The sequence below is a fragment of the Ahaetulla prasina genome, chromosome 4 (genome assembly GCF_028640845.1).
Source record: "Ahaetulla prasina isolate Xishuangbanna chromosome 4, ASM2864084v1, whole genome shotgun sequence".
Taxonomy (NCBI): Eukaryota; Metazoa; Chordata; class Lepidosauria; order Squamata; family Colubridae; genus Ahaetulla; species Ahaetulla prasina.
In genome coordinates, this window is record NC_080542.1 from 51807209 (window position 1) to 51830384 (window position 23176).

Sequence of the window (23176 nt, forward strand, 5' to 3'; positions counted from 1 at the left end):
TACGATTATTATTATATTCTTCATAACTTGGTAACATTCTACAAAAAAAAAATCACATTCAACTAGCAGAGGAAAAAAGCTAACTGGGTAATATTATTTTTCTGGAAGTGGTATATATTTGGAGATATATATATATATATATATATATATATATATATATATATATATATATATATATATATTTATATATATATATATGTGAGTAAATGTTATATAAATAATAACATTTACTCACATACTTGACAGCTCTCCATGCAAGTAAATTAGGAAGTGACCCTATTGGTTGAGATCATGTATTTTAATTATAGGAATGGTATTATACACAATTGATGTTAGTAGTATTTCAATTTTAAGTTACATAACAGATAACTGGATTTTATCATTGATTTTATCTGTTATGTAGTATTTTATTCTTGAACTTTTAACTGTATATTTACTGAGTGTTTTTTATTTGTTCTGGCCTATGGCTGTAATAAACTAAAACTTGATCATTTTAAAATTTAAAATATAGCTAGCAAATCAACATCATTTAATATTTAAAATGGACTACTGAAATCAAATCAATGCATTGCAGATAAAATATACTTATTATTTGCTAAAGACTGAAAATTCCAAAAGGGTTTAAATAAAAAAATTATCTGATACTAAAATTTGTCAAAAGTAGACTTTTAGAATATTATTCATAAATAAAAAACTATTAAAATTACATTGGCCCACTGATAACAGGGACCACCAAGATCTCAAATGAACATCAAAATGTCTGGGCAAGTTTATATAAGCAAAGGCAATTCTATAAGCTAGATAACTAGCTTATAGTCATACAATGAAGTAAAACTCCTTTACAGGAATGTGATGGAGGCATTTCCGTATTAAATAATGGTGAGCAGCAATTTCAACACAGAACCTTTGTTACGTATCAATAAAAATTTACAGTCTTTAAAAGTCACTCCAGAAACCACATACAGACACTTCTCAATTAGCAACTATACTGATTGGCAGCCATTTGCAGATATGACGGTAATAAATAATTCATTTTCCAACCAATGCACAAATTTACAATCAAATTTTGTGCATTAATAACAAAAGTTATTAATATGCAACTCACTAATGGCTGATAAATTTTAGGCAGCAGTGAGGCAGGTGGACAATGGGTCTAATCAACTAATGAAGATCACAAAGCGGAGCCTACTAACTTGAGGTTAGTAACTTACTATCTTGAGGATATCACTGTCTGCACTGCAGAGAAAAAGCTCAGGAAGAGATGCTTTGTTTAAGCAGTGTAAGGGTGTTAAACCCTCCCTGAAAAAAGTTAGGCAGAGGAAACTATAGAGTTTATTTTATCTGAATGAGATGATAGTAACCAGTGATCTTCACAGCATCTCTCTCTCTCTCTCTTTTGCTCTCTTTTTCCTTAGTAACCACTTAATGACAAAATTGATGGAACAGATTGCAATTGCTAAAAAGGAAGCGGCTGTATTATACTAATTGAATCAAGATGTTCAAAACACACATAAAGATAATAAATAAATTTAATAATACTTAACATATTTAAAAATTCAATTTTATCTTATAAATATTCTGTAAATTGTTTTTCAAAATCGTGATGTGTATTTACCTGCAGCTTCTAGTAAAGCTTCTAATCGAGCTTGGGTTTCTGGATCTACTGTTCTGAGATCAGGACCATCAGCAGTACTTGATAATAGCAATTTTGAAGCTGTCTCAAGCATTGGATTCTCCAAATCATCCTGATCCAAAATAAATGACTCCACCTAAGAGGAAAAATGAATTTTAATGCATATGTTTATACTGAAGTAAGGGTCTCTACATATAAGAAAATTTAACTATATTGATTTCTTTCAAAACCATCTACTGGCCAATTTTATGAAATTTCAGAATTATAATCGTTTCTTCTCTTTTCTAACTACTTCTTTTTTCTAATTTATCATCTAAGAACTATAATCATTTCTTTTCTTTTCTAGTGATTTCTAATTATTATCTTTTCTAATTATTGTTATCATTTCTTCTATTTTTAAATCTAACTAAACTCTTAATATTACTTCCTATGCCACTTTATGTCAAAATGTGATAGAATTCCTAAGTAAAGGAGATGAGATAGACACACCTCTTTTTAAAGATTTTTAAAAAAGATTCCATTTAGATTCTTGAGAGATAATTATTTTGCATGGATTGTTAAACAACCAAAATTGTTTTACTATTTTACTCTTGCATTAGAAAGATAGTTCATTTATCCTGAATTCTATAGGGTAAAATCTGTGAACAGCACTTGAATTCCAACAGCACTTGAATTATTTCAGAAAAATGTTTGCACAGGAATGAAATTTACCATGACCAACACTGAACTATAGTAGTTTACATTCTGATTGTATTCCTAATTAAGCAAAAATGAAAATTGTTTTTTAAAAGACAGCAAATAAATCAAGAATTGGAAAGTCATCCAAAAATATTATGCAGTTGTCCAGAAAATATTATTGGTAAATGCAGCAAAATTTGTTACAATGATTTCATTATGTCTTGGAGATTTCATTATGTCTTGGAGTTTTGATTCATTGATCTAAACTCAGAAAATTAATAAAAGTTCCAATAATACCATGATGATCACCATAAAGTATGCTGATCAGCTAGTTGCTGCACTATGAACCAAATTAGGTGTTTAAGCAGAATTCATTGCAGTGGCCTAATTCCAATGATATCAATGTATGTTTAATTATTAATCGGACAACCAGAAATACTTGCACATGACACATTAAATTTGACACATTTCTTGTCTACATTTCCTCTTGGAATCAGAGGACAACACAGGATCAAAGGGCAAACCCAATCAACAAACCTGAACTTTAAGACTCCAACCTATTCAAGAAAAAGTTCTAATTCAGTCCCTGAGGGTGACTTTCTATTGACTGAGATTACCTTAAATTTATATAAATTTTAAAAACAAAAAACATATATAACCCAATATACTTTATATTAAATAATATCTCATAGATACAACCAAACAGAAAGGATCAGAGGGATTATAATATACTAGTCATAATGCCAACCATATAAAATTTTCAGAAATTTCAAAGTTACAGAAAGAAATGTGACTGGAGGGAAGAACTAAAACACACAATATATATTTCTATATACTTTTACTAATCTCATTTCACTTTTTTATTTTGGAAATTTTCAATATAATATGTATATGTATGCACACACACACACGGTTTACTCAAAGCATTTATTCATTCATTCATTTAATTTATATGGTCACCTTGTCAACTAGTATTCTGTAGATGATGGGACCAGAAACATGCCTATCCTGTCTGATCAGATCAGACAGATCAGGGGTCTGCAACCTTAAACACTCAAAAGAGCCATTCGAACCAGTTTCCCACAGAAAACACCAGGAGCCACAAAACTCAGGTGGGCATGGCCAACTTGGCATCACTCACTCCCACCCAATCACATGGCATGACACCCCAGCCATGCCTTCCCAGGTTTTGTGGCTCCCAGTGTTTTCTTTTCTGTGGGAAACAAGTATCTCTCTTTCTCTCTCCCCCTCTCTCGTGTGTGTGTGTGTGTGTGTGTGTGTGTGTGTGTGTGTGTATTCCCTCTTGAATCATTTCCAAAAACAGGCGAGGGTTGGTGGTTTTTTTTGCTGATGTTCTTCCTTCTTCTTTGGGTGCTTTTTACCATATGATTTAAATCAAGAGTCATTTCAGGTTCCCAGATAAATGAAGCTCCCCCTGCTGTGGCTCCCTGTTGGCTGAACCCACCACTGGTTGGCCCTGGCCCTGGCCTCCCAGTCACTCCTCACCTGGCCTGAGAAGGTAAGGGTGATGGTGGGGGATGGAGACTTGCTCCATATTCCAGAATGGGAGCGAAGCACCCCTGTACTTGACTCATCACATGGGTGCTTCTTCTGGCCCTTGTTGGTGCTGTGCACACCTTGGCCGCTCATGGAGATGCGAGACTTGCTCTCTGCTCGGAGACACTGGCCCGGCCAGCTGCGGACAATGCTCCACATCATAATGGGCCCCAGGAGGAGGAGGGGATGCCTTCTCCCACATTGTGAAGCACGCTAAATTTAATTGCTGCTCAAGGCACTATGAGAGCAATGGGCAGGCCATAGAGGTGGCAAAAGCAGCGGTGTTGGCCGCAGCCGGGTCACACCAGTATCTTGGGGCAGAGAGCAAGTTGTGAGTCGCCGCAAGAGACCACGGTGCGCGCAGCATCAACCAGAAGAAGAAGGCCAGAAGAAGCAGGCCAGAAGAAGCACCCACGAGATGAGGACAAGTACAGGGACACTTCACTCCCGCTTTGAAATATGGAGCGAGTGTCCATCCCCCACCGTCACCCTTACCTTCTCAGGCCAGGCGAGGAGTGACGGGCAGCGGAGGGCAAGGCCAGCCAGTGATGGGTTCTGCCAACAGGGAGCCACGGCAGGGGGACAAAAGAGCCACATGCGGCTCTGGAGGTGCCGGTTGCTGACACCTGGGATAGATAGAAACAAGAGAGGAGAGAATGTCTTTCAACCCAGTCATAGCCTTGAAGGGTTCTGATAATATCGTTCATGAACACTTAGCTCTTTTTGAGAAAAAATGCTACTTTGAGAACATGTGGTAAAAATTTTTATTGGAATATTATTGGGGTAAAAATCAGAATTATGACTTTAAAGCAATTATTATATGACTATTTAAGGACTTCTACTAACCCCAAAATGTATCTCTGATATCTGAAGGTTTACCATCTTGGGTTCTAGATGGGGTTGCACTGCCCCAGATGGACTCAATGCGTAATCTGAGAGTATCAAATAGAAGGAAGCAATTGTGGAATAGGAGAGGCTCTGCTCAACTTCCTGTTTCAAAAGACCCTTTTTTAGTCACTCGTGTCATCTTCAGTATTGACTACTGACATGCCCTTTACATTGGACTGTTCCTTGAAAAGGCTACTTAGAGTCAGCTCAAACCATGAGATGGGCAGCATACAAATTTAATAAAATGAATAAATAAAGAGTATCAGAAGCTGCAGCTGGTGCAGAATGCAATGGTGCAGTTTTCGACATCCCCTAAGGTTATGCATATAACATCTCTGCTATAGAGCTGAACTGGTTACATGAGTTTGCTTCTGGGAACAGAACAGAACAGAACAGAACAGAACAGAACAGAACAGAATAAGGATTAGGATTAGGAACAGAACAGAATTCCTAAATTAGGAAACCTAATAACTTATTAAGAGCCATAGTGGCACACAGGTTAGAATGCAGTATTACAGGCTACTTCTGGTGACTGCCAGCTGACTGCAGTTTAGCAGTTCGAGTCTCACTGGCTCAATGTTGATTCAGCCTTCCATCCTTCCAAGGTCAGTAAAATGAGGACCCAGATTGTTGGGGGCAATATGCTGATTCTGTAAACTGCTTAGAGGGCTGGAAAGCACTGTGAAGCAGTGTATAAGTCTACGTGCTATTGGTATTCTCAGTGATGAAAAAGTAACTTTATGACCAATCCTTGCATTTAAAACCTTCACAGGTCCGTAAAACAATTGAAAACTGAAGTAACATTGAACTTACAATTGTGGTTTCACTTGGTTCTTCACTTAAGAACCAAGTTGCCAGTCTCATACTATGTTGCATCTTGAAATTACGAGCTAATTCTGTATAATTTCAAAATTGGTGTTTATTTTCTAACGAAATTCTTAGAGCATTAGATTTTTTTGTGGTCCTTGGAAAGAGAACATCCTATTATTGCAAGGAAAAATACAGCTGTTTTTTAAATAAGAATATTACCCTTGTATCTGGAATGCAAAAGATATCTAACATTCTATAGTATAGATATTTTAACAATTAAGCCTTGCTTCCAACCTTGAACATGTTATATTTTAAATCCAATATAAAAGAAAGAAAATCCTAATTGTATTCTCCTCTTCATCCAGCGGTGGGATTCACTTACATTCCATACCGGTTCGCAAATGTGAGCGTTCTGTGCATGTGAATGGCCTTCCGCGCAGGCGCATTGCTCATGCATTATATCCGGGTGGTTGGGCAGAGCCTCCCGCAATTGCAACTACCGGTTCACCCGAAACGAATAGAACTGGCTGAATCCCACCACTGTCTTCATCTCATAGATAATTTTTAAATGTACAAGAAATAATAATAATGATGACAATACTATGGAAATTCAGACTGGCCATGACTGAATTTATAGCACAGTTTTCAGACAATGGCATTTAAACGGACAATTCAGTATAAAGTTAATAATCATTTAAGTGGAGTTTTTAATGTTAATGGGGATTATTTTTGGCTCCTCCCTGGACCTAAGCTAATATACAGTAATGGCCAAAATTGTGGAAATCTTTTGGAAAAAGTGTATTTTTGAAGTTTGATGGCTAATAACACCACTTTTTTGGGGAGTCGTACCATAAAATTATATATCAATAGAAAGATAATTTAATCAAGAATATAATGCTTTTCAACCTTTGTTTGAGAGATAAAAGTGGCTTTTTTCGTGGAATTCTAGATTTTGAGCCAAATTCCTGCAGTCTGCAGTAGAACAGTCCTTGCATTCAACTTCATATTGCATTGCACCATTTCATCTTGTTTACACCCAAATGATTTTCTTGTCACGTAGGAACAGTCTCTTAATTCTTCTATCATCACTTGCTGTTGTGCATCTTTTCTTGCCTTTACCAGTGTGGTTTTGTAATGATTGTATCTCCTTAAATCTCTTCAAAAACTTAGAAATGCCAACTTTGGTTACGTTTCCACCAATTTTTCTTCTAATTTCTTCATAACAGTACTCTTGTTCACTTAATAGTACTATTTTACATCACTTTCTATGCGACCAGTAACTCTTTGCACCATTATTTTAATTTTATTACATTTTACAAGCTCACTAAATGAAAGAACACAAAAAAACCCAACCAACTTGATAGCGATCACATAATACACTGACAAATGTCCTCCTCTCACCTCCAATATATGATAGTGATACATGAATCCTGTGATCTGATTGGCTCATTGCCAAAACAAGATGACACCTGATTGGCTCTCTAAACACTCATGCTCATTGGCTACAATCAGATGAAGGAAAGCTACCTGATATCAACCTAAGCAAATTGTGTGCTTCCTTTTTCTGGTTATTTGGATATAACTTTTCATAGAATACAGATAATTGACCAAACTTGCATTACATTTTTGATTAAATTATCTTTCCATTGATACTGTATATAATTTTATGGTACTACTCCAAAAAAAAAAGCCATCACACCTCAAAAATACACTTTTCTAAAAAGGTTTCCACAATTTTGGCCACTACTGTATCTACGCAAAATCAATAGAAAGTCATTTAAACAAAGCCACTCATATATGCCAATAAGGCATAGCTGTCTTTATCCAAATTTGGGTGATTCAGAAAGAAATGCTTAAAACAGTTGCTTGGCATAATTAATAAACTTGCTGACAACCGATAAATTAAAACAGTTAAAAACTGTTAAGAGTTCGCAACAATCCAACCAGCACACAAGTAAACAATTCAGCAGGATTCATTTATGTAAGAAACTTCTTTATATACAATACCATATAGCAGAAGCCAGAACCAGAAGTCAGAATCCAGAAGTATAGAATCTATATAATCACAGAAGCTATAGAATCACAGAAGCACTCATATATATATATATATACAGATTAGTAAATCTAAGCCATGCCCAGGCTCCGAGCCATCTGGGTCACCAAACAGTCCCCATTGACTGACCTGTTACCATGTCTATTCCAGTTCATGAACCCTTATATACTGACAAAAACAAGACAGAACTAGATGTTTTTCTGCTCAGAGAAATGATGTTCGATTAGTTCCCAAAGGTACTGCAAGCTGTTCCCGCTTCTGAATATGGTTTCAACATTAATGGCCCAGACAGACTCTGCAAAATGGAGTGACTTCAGAACTCTGGTTCCTAATTTAGTGCATGGTGGGTAAAAATATGCCCCCTAAATACTTCAATGGGCATGCCAATAAATACTTTAGTGGGCATGCCAAGCTCCATGACCTATCTAATTTTGCTTTCCAAAATTTACCTCTCTATCCAGCTGAATGAATGGAAAGTAACACACTACAAAACATGTGAAGTACCTGCCTTAAGTATAATCTGATTTATATTGATGTATAATCCTGGCAAGTGGCAGTCTGGTGACAGTTGCATATACAGGAAGCATTAAGCATTTCTAGTTAGGGGGTTTGCAATGTTAGAGACAGTTCAGATGTATAATCTTTTCACAAGGCTGCTGACCTCAATCAATTAATAGGAATATGTCCTTATGTTGAATTTCACATTACTACATTCTGGTTTGTATCCTAGGATAATGCTGGCATTTATCTTCAGTGTGTGTTAATAGTAAGCATCTTTAAAAACAGGAATCTGATTTCCTAAGCTTAGCATTTTACCTGGTAATTGACAAATTATTTCGGAAATTAGAGTAAATCTTTAACCTTTATCTATTTATAACTTGCTCAAATATTAAGAAACCCATTAGCATCTGAGCTAGTGTAACTACCTCCGAAGGCTATAGATTTTTATTTATTTAGTAAATTTTTGCCACATGCAGATAAAAGTTGGAAGATTTATTCTAATTTCTGAAATAAGTTTTCATTTTTCAGATAAAATGTTCTTAAACTTAAGAAATCAAATTGCAGGTTTCAAAAATGACTACTACATTTTGGGTAGCTTACAATATTAAAAGCATACAACATTAAAATCATGAAAGATAAATATTTCAAAAACAATAAAAATGGACATTACAATCAAAACAAAATTATAGTTAAAAGATGGAGAGGGAAGAAACAGGGCTGATCTCACCTTGAGAGATAAGATGTTCTGAATTGCAAAAATCACAGCAGTGAAGGCCCTTCTCCTGGAACCTGCCAGCTGCCAGTTTGGGTGTGGTGGGTCCCTCCCAGTAGGTGGGACGGTTCCTCAAGTAACCTGGGCCCATGCCATGCAGGACTTTATAGGTAATAACCAGCACCCTGAATTGCACCCGAAATAAACTGGCATCCAGTGCAGCTCATAGAGCAGTGGTCCATTCTAGGGGCCCCAAGAACTGCCTTTGCCACCACATTCTGCCTAAGTTGAAGCTTCTGAATGCTCTTCAAGAGTAGTGCCAGGTAGAGCATGCAGATATGATTCTTCAGCCTATAAGCAGAACCTCTAATGGTTGCTATTAAAAGGAGAGTAGAATCGAACATACAAATTCCCAGCCCGTTACTTCTCAAAATATAAGCACACACTTAATTCTCATAACAAATTTTACATTTGCTTTAGAAAACAATATTCACTTTGTATTGTATAAATAAATGTAGCAACTCTAAAGCTCTCGCAATAGCAATGTAATATTAGGGAGAAGCATTTGTCTAATTGGAATAAGAATTTTGGTGGCACAGTGGTTAGAATGCAGTACTGCAGACTACTTCTGCTGATTGCTAGCTGACTGCAATTAAGCAGTTCAATTCTCACTGGCTCAAGGTTGACTCAGCCTTCCATCCTTCCGGGATTGGTAAAATGAGGACCCAGATTGTTGGGGGCAATAGGCTGACTTTGTAATTGCTATTGTTATACCCTATTACTTTTTTAAAATATATTTTCATAAATTTTGTTTCTTGATTCTTGTCTCTCTAATAATTCCTAATTATTATTTATTCCTAATAATTCCTAATTATTATTATTATTATTATTGATCATCAATTGTGTTGTAAATGTTGTACCTTGATGAACGTATCTTTTCTTTTATGTACACTGAGAGCATATGCACCAAGACAAATTCCTTGTGTGTCCAATCACACTTGGCCAATAAAATTCTATTCTATTCTATTCTATTCTATTACAACTATTTCACAATTGTATGTGATTTAAAGCAGTACCAATTTTTTATAATATATGGGAACAGTGGTATAAATGGATAGAAAGGAGATAGATAAGGATATTTAGTTACTAAGTATAAACAATAGATAAAAGAAGAACACAAATACATACAATTTAATGTTTATAATCATTGCACGGATTATTGTTATAAGAAAAACACCACAAATAGCTATTAAGCAATATAACCTTTTCCTTTTTTTTCTATGTTTTTAATGTAAAAAAAGTTTAATAAAATATATTTTTTTAAAAATAAAGAGGTACAAATTTTGTACTATTTGTCCAGTTAAATTATTTTTAGAACCCACAAACCACTGGGTTTTCAAAGCCATCACCATTAGAAAAACAAATGTACCTTACCTCGTAGAGTGTTAAAAGCTACGTATCTATATATTATATTTATTTATTTATTTATTTATTTATTTGATTTCTATACCGCCCTTCTCCCGAAGGACTCAGGGCGGTGTACAGGCAAGAATAAAACAGACGGTACAATATACAAATTTAAAATGCAGTTAAAAAACTTATTTTAAAATTGGCCTGAGAAGTAAAATATATAATAAGCTAAAAAACCCCATTTAAAATTAATTTCTAAGAATTTAAAAATTTGTTAAAATCAATTTAAGCCAGCCCCGCGCGAATAAAAAGATGTGTCTTCAGTTCGCGACGGAATGTCCGAAGGTCAGGTATTTGGCGTAAACCCGGGGGAAGTTCGTTCCAGAGGGTGGGAGCCCCCACAGAGAAGGACCTTCCCCTTATATACAGCGGTGCTTAAAAGTTTGTGAAATTTTTTGAATGTTCAGTATTTTTGCATAAGCACAACTTATCTGTTCTTTCTCTATGTCCTAAAATTAGATAAATAGAATTCAATTAAACAAAAACATTATATTTGTTTTTATTTACTGAGGGAAATGATCGATATCTACCTTTTTGTGTGAGACAGAAGTATGTGAAACTTTGCTTTCAATTATTATGCAGCAATATAATGCAACTTATATTTCTAATACGTGTGGATCAGTCTTGCACATCAACTTTGAGGAATTTCAGCCATTCCTTCTTACAGAAGAATTTCAACTCAGGATTGATGGCAAGCTTCCTCAGTGAACTACCCACTTCACATCTTCCACAACATTGCTTATAGGATTAAGATCCAAACTTTCATTTGGCCATTGAAAAGCATTAACCTCTTTCTGCTTTAACCATTCTTTGATCAGAATGGTCTGTTTTGAACCATTGTCTCATTGCATGATCCACAGTTTAAACAGACGCCCAGATATTTTCCTGTAGAATTTGCTAGTACAATCAATTATTGCAAGCCTAGATTAGAAGCATCAAAGAAGACCCAAAGCCATGACATTGTCACCATCACGTTTCATATATTCGATAAGATTTTTATGCTGAAATTTGACATAGATCCATTATTTTGGGACAGTAGTTTTTCTTGCAAACCTGCCATACACACCATTGTTGTTTGATCATCTTCTGATGCTGGCCTAATCAACACCAACATTCTTCAATGCAAGAGAGCATTTAGTTTTACACATTACCCTGGGACCTTTAAGAGCTCCCAAAGTATTATATACCTTTATCTTGGTCTGAGTTTTGTTCATCAACCGCTCCTGGGGTTAAATTGCCTCAATTTGCATATGCTTTACAGTGGACTGGTAAAGTCCAAACTCTTTGTTTTGTAACCTTTTCCACCCTAGTGAGTATTTACTATATTTTTCTGGTGCTGAAAAATCATCTTCATTTTGAGCCATAATATACTTCTACATATCTGCATTACAAAACTCAAGTTTTGACAGTAAATATAGATAATGTTTTTTTAAATAAAACCAGGCCTCCCATATTGATATCTGATTATCAACCTATTGATTAAAATGACTCTAATTTATCCTTCAAATGAACTAACGATCCTAGAGGTTCATCTACTTTTGCCACACACCAATAGATAGTTTTGGATTACTTTCTTCAAATAAATGAAAAAACTTAATGTTTTTTACTCGACTAGGTTCTCCTTATTTAATTTTAGGACTAGTATGGGAAACAGATCACATTTTAGCTCATGTCTATGCAGAAATATTGAAAATTCAAAAACTTCACAAATCTTTTAAGTATAGATTTTAGTACAGTACAGTACACCACTTTAGTACAGTTTTTTTAGGATATTTTTAAAAAAAATATTCAAACAAATATAATAGAAATTGTAATAATGACAATGTTTAGAACACAATTTAATATCCTAATGGAAGAGAATATGTGTAGCTCAAACTTTAAATACGAAGTCCTTGACATTATTAGTTGGATAATGAAACTAATAATAGTTTAGCTCACACTGGTAAAGCCTGTTATTAAGAACACAGTAGCCTGCAATTACTGCAGGTTCGAGCCCGGCCCAAGGTTGACTCAGCCTTCCATCCTTTATAAGGTAGGTAAAATGAGGACCCAGATTGTTGGGGGGGCAATAAGTTGACTTTGTAAAAATATACAAATAGAATGAGACTATTGCCTTATACACTGTAAGCCGCCCTGAGTCTTCGGAGAAGGGCGGGATATAAATGTAAACAAAAAAAAAAAAAATCTGCAAGCAATCAACCAAGCTCAGAGAGCATCAAGGACGCCACATGTTTAACATACAAGCTAATCATTTTAATGAATAAGACAAATTAAGTCAAACCAATAACAGAAATGAACTTGTTAGGAATAAAACAACTATGATTTTCTATTTTGTCATATTTCCTTTCATTATTTTCCACTTACGATGGTAATAATAAGGATCAATAATGCATTTAATCAGTTGCTCCTAAAAGTTGTACAAGGTTGACTATGGTGAACTATAAATTATGGAAATCAAACTCAAATGCAACTTAATCAACAAAAACTGAAGGCCCTAGCTTGGCTGTTTTTAAAATTACCATTGGTTATAAGGATTAGCATCTGAAAGTGTGGAGATGAAAGAAACCAAGCTACTTGCTCCATCACTTTAACTATGCTAACTAGAATAATTTAATGGTGAGCCAGTAAGTTTATGTTTATAAATTATCGATGAAGACAGCAATATTATTTTCAATACAACTTATTTCTGAAGAAAGTATTGTAGGATTGCAATATTATTATAATGCACTAAAGAAACAAAGTTTTCAATAGGAAATGTTTTATTTACAGTACAGCAGATTCCCTTTTTCGTAGATGAGGAAACTGGCATGCTGCAAAAGCAAAGTCATAGTTTAGCTCCATATCAGAAATTGTCCGATCTAATATGGCTTCCAAAGCTGACAAATTCATCAATTCAAATAATGATTTTCTGCAAATATGCAACACACTTTTACTTGTGCAATACAGCAAGGTATCAATAAGAAGCCTCCTTTTGAACTGCTATAAAAATTCAGATATTAAAAATAGTATTTATGTGTGTGTGTATATATAATTCAGTTTTATCTAAGATACAACATTAATTGATTTCAAGGCTACTACCACCCACCCAAAAAAACCCTCCCGAATAGAATTTTTTTTCAAATGCATGGCATCCTAAACATTTCTCATTACAAATATGTTTAATTTTACAAATGAATTCTATGTACAGAGCTAGCATGAAAGCATTTATTTTTGTTCTAATAAATAATATTCTAATAAAAATGGAATTTCTATATTTTTTTAAAAAAAATTGCAAAGTCTTTTTAATCTTTAAATGCACAATTAGCATTTGATCTGTATGAAAGATGCCATCAAGTACTTTACTTTTCCATTTACAAAAATGTTAGCTATAGTTAATAGTTCATACAAAGGATTACACCTGGAATAAATAAGAATCTGCTTAAGCAAACTAGTTTTGTAAACTGAAATAACTGATTAATGTAATTCGGGGAGAAATGCATATAAAATAACAAAATTTGTTAAAAATGGGTTGTGGACCTAAAAATGTAAACATTTACAATACTGGATAAGCATATTGTATGTGAATTAAGAAAGCTAAACTGTATGAAAAATTAAGTACATCTGATTATTTACTTAATAGGCTAATTGATTCCAATATTCAATTTTAACATCAAAATCAGAATGTGGGACCCATAACAATTAAGGTATTGGCTGGAATAGTTACCAGAGATTTGACTAAAAGAAGACTTCCTCCCCTTTGTCCTCTGTGTGGCAGGCATATTTATTGTCTGGCAGTTGAGTATCTGAGTAGCTTTTCTCCCAATATAATACTCCCCTAAGAAGCACTAAGTGCAATTTAACAAATTCTACCTAAAATCAACAGGCAGGCAAATAACCAGTAACAGGCTAAAGGCTTGGCTTGTTTTCAATGTCATTAGCACATTTCAATGTGTATTCCCCACTGGGTGTCTGCTTACTCACTTGAAATCACTTTCTCTCCAATGAAGGTACAACTCAGATATTAAATAGTGTGTTTTGCCTTTCCTATTCTATTCCTTTCCAACTGTCTATTTCTTCTTTTGCCTGTTCAAATATCTGGCAATCCTAAACTGATATAGTATTGAGGAGTCCCAAGTTCAAATCCAGCTAAACCACAAAAGCTCACTGATTTTAGGCCAGTCATTCTCTCTCAATTCAATTTGCCTCATCAAGTGTTGCTTTCAAGATAAATGGGAGGAGGAAGTGTTATGTATGCAGCCTTGAAATAGTGAATGAAAGGTGGCATATAAAATTTAAACAGTACTCATAAATAACATAAAATAACAAGTATTTCCCACCCTTTAAAAACATAAAAAAACTTAATCATCTGTGACTTTAAATCCCTGGAATCTCAACAGTGTGCATGTTATTTGTCAACCCACAACTGGCGTTATTAATACTATTTTCATAATGCTGAGAACATATATATGTTACTTTTCCTTATGGAAATAATTTTAACATTGTAAATTGTCCTAAAGCACATCTTTGCCAAACAGTCTAGCTATATCCTTGGCTTGCAAACATCCAAACATTAAGTGTCTGAATTTCATTCACATTCCATTTATTAGACAAAACAAGAAAATTGGGTTTCTTGTTTCTTACATTCAATTAATCCACCAAATGTTGCAAAGTTAATTATAGTTTGAGGAAAAAAACTCTTGTTCATAAGTGTAAGTCTGTCAATGATTACCAATGAAGTAAATTACATAGAACAGATTCTTACCATAATTGCTTTTTCACCTGTACTTTTCCCACAAGGCAGCTGATACAACTACCAATGTTTTGCACTTGTTTGCAAAGAGGTCCCAATGGAGGCAGTCCGATAGTTTCAGAGTGTCTTGACAGTTCTACATATTTTTGTTGATTATTTAACAATTACTTGATAATTCTTAAGTATTGGTTATACTACTGCTTAAGATTATACTATGTGTTCATTTCATAATTACTTAAATTTCTTCAATTTAAAATAGACTAAGAAAAAAAGGTTTCAGAAAGCAACTTTTAATCTAGCCTCATAAACAATACATGATGCCATCTTTATGAAGAGTATTCACAAAATCAAAATGCTACTTGGAAAATACACGAGGTTCAAAACAGAACACAGTAGAGAACTTAGTAAAAAAAAGACGAATTATATTTACATACTCCTTACTTTCACTTTTAACTGTATTTTTTTTTTCAAAGAATGTTTGGGGAAGCAGCTATAAGTAAACTCTTCAGAGGTATTCCTAAACCTAAAATGCAGCTAGCTAATGATACTTGTACTGAATAACATATTCAGATGTACTGAATAACATAGAATAACATTGCATAGAAAATAGACTTTATAATAATCAGAATTTAAGCGTATGTTCTCCAAATTCCAGAATCATAAACCTGTCTCTGAAGTATCATCCCCATCACACTTAACTTTTCTATCATTCTTTCACACAGACATTAGAAAAATGTTCATTGATCATGCAACACTTTATTTACTGAAAAGTCCATCTTCTCTACTGCATCTCTTCCCCCAAAATCAGCATTACTGTTAACCGGGTATTCTAATAATCTGCATACTAATATAATTCTCTCACCAGATATCAAAATAATAACCTGATTATGAATCAGGCTACAAGATATTACCGTAAGTCAGAAGTCTTAATATATTTAACTTCTCTATGTGGAATACAGTATGTACTCATTCAGTAATTTACTGTTCCAGTTATCTCTTAAGTGGAACTATGTAAATGCTGACATGAAATAATTATTTTGCATGGAAAACACTTTTAATCTTTTTATTATAAAACAGTATGCTAGAATCTAATTCTACTGTACAAAACATTATATACTCATGATTTGCAGTTACCTTTCTAATGAGTTATTCTAAAGGTCATAAGCAGGCAGACACGATATGAAATCCAAAATCCAAAATCCAAAGCATTTCTTTCCTCCCTCCTTCTGCATCTACTCCATAATTTATAACCAGGGTATTACAATAATGTTTGATTCTCAACTGATTTAACTGCACTGCAAATCAATATTGGCACATCAAACACGTAACAAGCTCTAGATGCACAGGCTTTCCTTCTAAAGGGACTTTACATTTTTTTTGGATCTTCCTTGTACCCTGCATTATTATAAAATCCAATTCCTACCTCAAGAATGTCTTCTAAAACATATGCTTCCATTTCAGCTGCTGTCTCCATCATGTTTTATCAAATTGCCATGATTCTTGCTGCACTCTGATTAGATCACTGTCAGTAGGAACACTCCTCTGTCAGCAAGGGAACAGGAAATGGAATGTTCTATTATATCCTTCAAGCAGCTTTACTGCTGGCAAACTAAGGATCTACCAACAGAACAGGGGGTGACTCACTGCATATTTTTTTTAAAGGCACAGCTGCACTTTTCAAGGACACAAGGTACTGTAGACACAATTGTATTTTGCAATATTCAATTTTCAATATTGAAAAATGTTTTTTAATCTGAATTATAAACAAATTCTTTTTCAAAAAATTCTGGGTGATCATTTCTAACTAAATTGCAATTTATTTGTGCTAAACCTTTGAGCACATGTACTTTGCTGTACAGATATTCAACTGGCTCTATACCAACTCACACTGAGTTAAATCTGTGTTAGTGAAATTGTATTTATAAACTTTTTATCCGGAATTAGCAAAGTCCAGAATTATTCCTATAACGCAAAAAAAAATCTTGTTTTAAGTTTTGATTAGAATCAGTTTGGTGCAATGATTAACACACCAGGATTGAAACTGGGAAACTAGTTGGCTGACTTAGGGCCAGTCATTCACTGTGAGCCCTAGAAAGCAAGCTATGGCAAATTTTGCAGAGTGAACTACAGGGACTTGTCAGATAGTTACCAGGAATAAACACTGACGCAGTCTTTTTCTCTATATAAGTCTGACTTTTAGGTGTTAGTAATTTGCATTAAACATTCAGATTATCAAAATAGAATATATACAGTACTGTGCAAAAGATTTAGGCAGTCATGCAAAAATGCTGTAAATTAAGAATGCTTTCAGAAATAGAAGTGTTAATAGTTTATTTTTATCAATTTACAAAATGCAAAGTGAATGAACAGAGGAGAAATCCAAATCAAATCAGTATTTGATGTGACTGCCCTTTGGCTTCAAACCAGCATTAATTCTTACAGTTGTACACTTGCACAAAGTCAGAGATTTTGTAGGAGTAGAGTTAGGTATATGATTAACCAATTATACCAAGCAGATGCTAATGATCTTCAATTTTATATGTAGGTTGAAATACAGTCATGAACTGAAACAGAAACAGTTGTGTAGGAAGTTTAAAACTGGGTGAGGAACAGCCAAACTCTGCTACTAAGGTGAGGTTGTGTAAGACAGTTTCATATCACAGGTCATAGATACATCATGATAAAGCTGAGCACAGGAACAAAAGGTAGTTATACTGGATCAGTAAGGCCTCTCCCAGGCAAAGATTTCAAAGCAGACTGGGGTTTCAAGATGTGCTCTTCAAGCTCTTTTGAAGCAGCACAAAAAAATGGGCAATGTCAAGGACCCTGTGGTAGTTGTCAGCCAAGGAAGCTTAATGCAGCAGACGACAAACAGATCATGTTCCCTTCCTTTTGACATTGGAAGATGTCTAGCAGTGCCATCAGCAGAATAGGCAGAAACTAGTGGGACCCAGGTAAACCTATTTACTGTCCAGAGAAGTCTGGCCAGAAGTGGTCTTCATGAAAGTATTGCAACCAAAAAGCATACCTCCGTTGTGGAAACAAGGCTAAGCAACTCAACTATGTACAAAACATAAGAACTGGGATACAGGAAAATGGCAGCAGGTGCTCTGCACTTGTTGAGTCAAAATTTGAAATATTTGGATGGAGCAGAAGGCAATTTGGTTGCCGAAGGGCTGTCTGCAGGCAACAGTGAAGTATGGTGGAGGTTCCTTGCAAGTTTGGGGCAATATTTCTGCAAATGGAATTGAAGATTTGGTCAGGATCAATGGTGTTCTCAAAGCTGAGAAGGCAGATACTTATCCATCATGCCATACCATCAGGGAGGCATGTGATTGGTCCTAAATTTATTCTGCAGCAAGGCAATAGCCCCAAACATGCAACCAATGGCATTAAGAAATATCTTCAGCATAAAGAACAACAAGAAGTCCTGGAAGTAATGGTTTGGCCTCCATAGAGCCCTAATCTCAACGTCATCGAGTCTGTTTGGGATTACATAAACAGACAAAAGATTTGAGGAAGCCTACATCCACAGAAGGTCTGTGGTTAGTTCTACAAGATGTTTGGAACAAGCTACCTGCCAAATTCCTTCAAAAACTGTGCAAATGTACGTAGAAGAATTGATGCTGTTTTGGAGGCAAAGGGTGGTCACACCAAATATTATTTGATATGGATTTCTCTTCTATTTATTTACTTTCCATTTTGTTAATTGATAAAAATAAATTATTAGTATTTCTTCTACTGAAAGCTTTCTTAATTCACAGCATTTTTGCACAATTGCCTAAAATCTTTGCATAGTACTGTGTGTGTGTGTACATTCAATTATTTGCCATTATTATTTTCTCATTTTTTGACAGCTTCTGTTTATTGAACCATTGTTCAATACAAATTACTAATACCTAAAACTAACAAGTCAGAATTACATAATACAATGTTGCAGTTTCCAAAAAAAAGCGCCTAAATGCAGAGCTATATATATAATCCACAGTGCAAAGCTTTATGTCCAAATAATGCAAATTCATATAACATGAAAAGTTGTATTATCTGCACCTGGCCAAGGTGCAACTGAAGCAATAATTAGCAATAGAAACAACTGAAAAGCCTTAGCAGCAGAAACATTTGTAAAATAACTTAAAAATCTTTGGGAGGAACCAAGAGCTAGATTTTCAAAACTCTTTGTTTATGAATTCCAGTGATTTCAACTGATTCCAACTTTACTCCAAGTCGGTTATAAATTATTAGGGCAATTATTTTCCTTAGTATTCTATCTTTTCCTTATCTATTTTTTTATTAAATAAACTTATATATATGTCTATCAATAAGAAGGAAGGTAAAAAGTATTTTAAAAAAATTCCGAAGTATTTCCCTCCAAAACTGGAAAACTCCATATTATCAACTCTGAAATGTAATTCCACTTACATAAAAGATGTACTTGATTAGTTTTAAACTTTTGCCATTCAATACACAAATATAATTTATAGAAGCAGTCCATAATCATTGCTTGCCTGAAACATAGATAAACTGAACTATTAATAAATCAATCCCAAATCAATGTATTTGTGTGATAGGGTTTAAATATTCTGTGCGTAAGAACAAATATCCCAACTATTGCCTTTTGCCTATAGTGAAATCTTTTCATTTCTTTTAACAAAAAAGGAGTGCTCTAGTTTAAATGAAACAAGTTTATTGCTATACATTTTGAATTCAAATATGCTTTATTAAAACAATACACCATTTCCATTGGAGAAAATCATGTTCTCAGAAACATGCATAGGCATGTATGCAGCGGTTGTCTTCAACTCATTAAATCAACTATTAAATCAACTAGTCTTTTCCCTTGCAGTAGCTGTGTAAAGTAATCAGGGATTGTAATGTATCTTTAAATGTTTTGGCGGGAAACAAGCACGTTGCTGATTGGTTGAAGCCGCCGGCTAAACTGTATTTAAGGAGAGGTTTTTCTCCAGCCCGGTTGCTGGGTTCATCATATATTAAAGAGCTGTTGTCACTACCCTGGTCTCCTGCCTTGTTACTGCCCAAACCTAACACTGGCGACGAAGGTGGGATTTCGAGGCTGAAAGCACCAGGAACGAGCTGAACGCACGAAAGAACCGAACCCAGCAAATTCAGGGCGGAAACGCAGCGATGGCCAGCTACACACCGCCCGCGCCGTTTGACCCATCCAAGGAGAAATGGGGAACGTACATGACCCGTTTCGAGAGCTTCCTGGAGGCGAACGAACTGCAAGGAGTTCCAGATAACAGAAAAAGGGCATATTTCCTGAGCCACTGCGGTCCCGAGGTCATCGACATCGCAGAAGCCCTGGCAGAGCCAACGCCGGTACAATCGGTATCGTGGCAAACTCTGCAGAACCTATTGAAGAACCATTTCGCGCCAACACCATCCAAATACGTGCAACGATTTGAATTTGGAGAGCGCAGACAGCAAGAGGGCGAGTCCATCAGCGAATACATGGCCGCCCTAAGAAAAGCCTCTAAATATTGTGGGTACCGAGACTTGGATGAGGAACTGTTGGAGCAACTCATCCGTGGGGTCAGGGACATTCGTTTGCGGAGGCGACTGCTATCCAAGAGCAATCTAACGCTGGCAAACGCTCTGGACGAAGCCAGAGCTCATGAGATGTCCACCCAAGCAGCGGAAACCCTACAAAAGCCACTCACACCAATGGCGAGCGCGAAATCAACCCCGGTCCACAACGAAGAAATCCAGACCGAATCAGACGGCGAGGATGAGGAAGGAGTTTTCCACACCGGGAGAATGAGCAAAGAAGACAGGGATGAATGCGGAAGTTGCGGAGGGCAACACCAGCGTCAACAATGCAAGTTCAAGGACGCTACATGTCGGCGGTGCGAGAAGAAGGGGCACCTGGCTCAAGTCTGTCGAGCACCCCAACCTTCCCGCCGAAAATTCAAACCAACCAATCAGAGCGCGGGATCGGCAAGGCGACCCGTGATTGGTCAATACAAAAAGGGCGCGAAGTCAAATCGAACGACCGTGATAATAGGTCGTGCAGCAACCCGCGTAGAGAAGAAAATCTTCACAAAACCGAAAATCGAAGGAGTGCCGTGCCGACTGGAAGTGGACACAGGGTCAGCGATCACAATCATGTCCTGGGACACTTTTGCGAAAACTATGCCGAAAATCGCCAAACGCAAACTGCAAACACAGCGGCTAAAAGTTCAAGACTACCAAGGGAATCGCATCCCTGTTCGAGGGACAACCTCCGTCCGCGTCGAGTACGGACCACACAAGAAGACCCTGCCCATCACGATAGTCGAAGGGACCCTGCCAAGTTTGTTGGGACTAGACTGGTTCCGTGCGTTGGGCATGGGAGTGACTGGCATCTACCGAAATGACTTTAACCTAAAGGACACACTCATGGACGAATTCGAAGATGTTTTCAAGGACTGCCTGGGCAAGTACAAGGGGACCCCTATCTCTTTCAATTTAGACCCCCAGGTAGCCCCCATACGGTTAAAAGCAAGGAGGGTCCCTTTTGCCCTTAAACCCAAGATTGACAGGGAGATAGACAAACTCATCAGTCAGGGGATACTAGTGCCAGTCGATCACGCAAAGTGGGAGACGCCAATCGTCACCCCAGTGAAACCAGATGGGTCAGTTAGAATCTGCGCTGACTACAAGGCAACGTTAAACAAAGCCTTGCAAAAAAGCGCTTACCCGGTCCCCGTGGTGCAACACTTGCTGCACTCGCTGGGGCAAGGGCACGTTTTTGCCAAATTAGATTTGGCCCAAGCCTATCAACAACTGCCTGTAGACGCCAACACAGCCGAAGCCCAGACAATTGTGACTCACAGAGGTGCTTTCAAGTGTACCCGGTTACAGTTTGGGGTGAGTGTGGCACCTGGTCTATTTCAAAATTTAATGGAGCGACTTCTGCAAGGGCTCCCGGGGGTAGTCCCCTATTTTGATGATGTATTGGTATCAGCCGAAAATTTAGAAGAATTGGGGGAGCGGTTGAGAAAAGTTTTGGGCATTTTCCGGTCTGCCGGTCTAAAGGTCAAAGTGAACAAATGCCAAATAGGGGTAGAATCCGTAGAGTTCTTGGGCTACAGAATAGACAAGGAAGGAATCCACCCCACTGAGAGCAAGGTCAAGGCAATAAGAAAGGCTCCAGCGCCCAAAAACAAAACAGAGCTACAGGCATTCCTGGGTCTAGTGAACTTTTACGCGGTCTTTTTGAAAAATAAGGCAACCGTTGCCGAACCGCTACATAAGTTACTGGGAAAGAATACTGTTTGGTCTTGGGGAAAGACGGAAGCTAGGGCTTTCGAAGCAGTAAAAAACCTACTTTCGAGCGATAGCTTACTGATCCAGTATCATAGCACAATGCCATTGGTATTAGTTTGCGATGCTTCCCCTTACGGGGTGGGTGCTGTGCTCAGCCACAGGCTTCCAAATGGCACAGAAGCCCCAATAGCCTTCTACTCCAGAACGATGTCCTCGACAGAGAGGAACTATAGTCAGTTGGATAAGGAAGCTCTAGCTATAGTATCAGGGGTAAAAAAGTTTCACGAATACGTTTTTGGTAGAGACTTTGAAATTGTTACAGACCACAGACCACTGTTAGGGTTACTGGCTGGCGATTGCCCAACGCCTGTGGCGCTTTCGCCCAGATTGACCCGATGGACTATCTTCTTAGCCGCCTACTCCTACAAACTGCGGCATCGGCCAGGAAAAGAGTTGGGGCATGCAGACGCGTTAAGCAGATGCCCACTGCCAGGGGCGATCGAGGACCCCACTCCGGGGACGCCCATACTGTTAATTGACTCTCTGGACTCTGGCCCAGTCATGTCTAAGGAGGTGGCTCGGGCGTCATACCGGGACATTATTTTGAGAACTGTACTTGGTTGGGTACAAAGAGGGTGGCCCGCTGCGCTGGGCGAGCGTTTTAAAGAGTATGTAAAGAAACGTGGAGAACTTTCGGCTCAAGGGGGGTGCCTGCTATGGGGGGATCGAGTGGTGATCCCAGAGAAATTGAGGAAAAGGGTGTTGGATCTCCTCCACGAGGGTCACCCAGGGATCGTGAGGATGAAGGGTCTAGCGAGAAGCTATGTCTGGTGGCCTTTAATGGACTCGGAAATTGCTGAAAGGGTAGGGAAATGCCAG

At 36.8% G+C, this 23176-nt stretch overlaps 1 protein-coding gene across 6 annotated transcripts in view; it reads right to left on the bottom strand.

Annotated features, from left to right (window-relative positions):
- ANKRD17 (ankyrin repeat domain 17) overlaps positions 1-23176 on the bottom strand; it is a 140622-nt gene that overhangs the window by 89712 nt on the left and 27734 nt on the right. For 5 of the 6 annotated variants that reach the window (XM_058181840.1, XM_058181839.1, XM_058181838.1 and 2 more), the window contains exon 2: positions 1616-1769. In XM_058181840.1, the coding sequence (XP_058037823.1) occupies positions 1616-1769 (154 nt within the window). Of the gene's footprint in view, positions 1-1615; positions 1770-16454; positions 16524-23176 lie in introns of those variants that run through there. The other variant, XM_058181841.1, reaches the window with a different exon arrangement.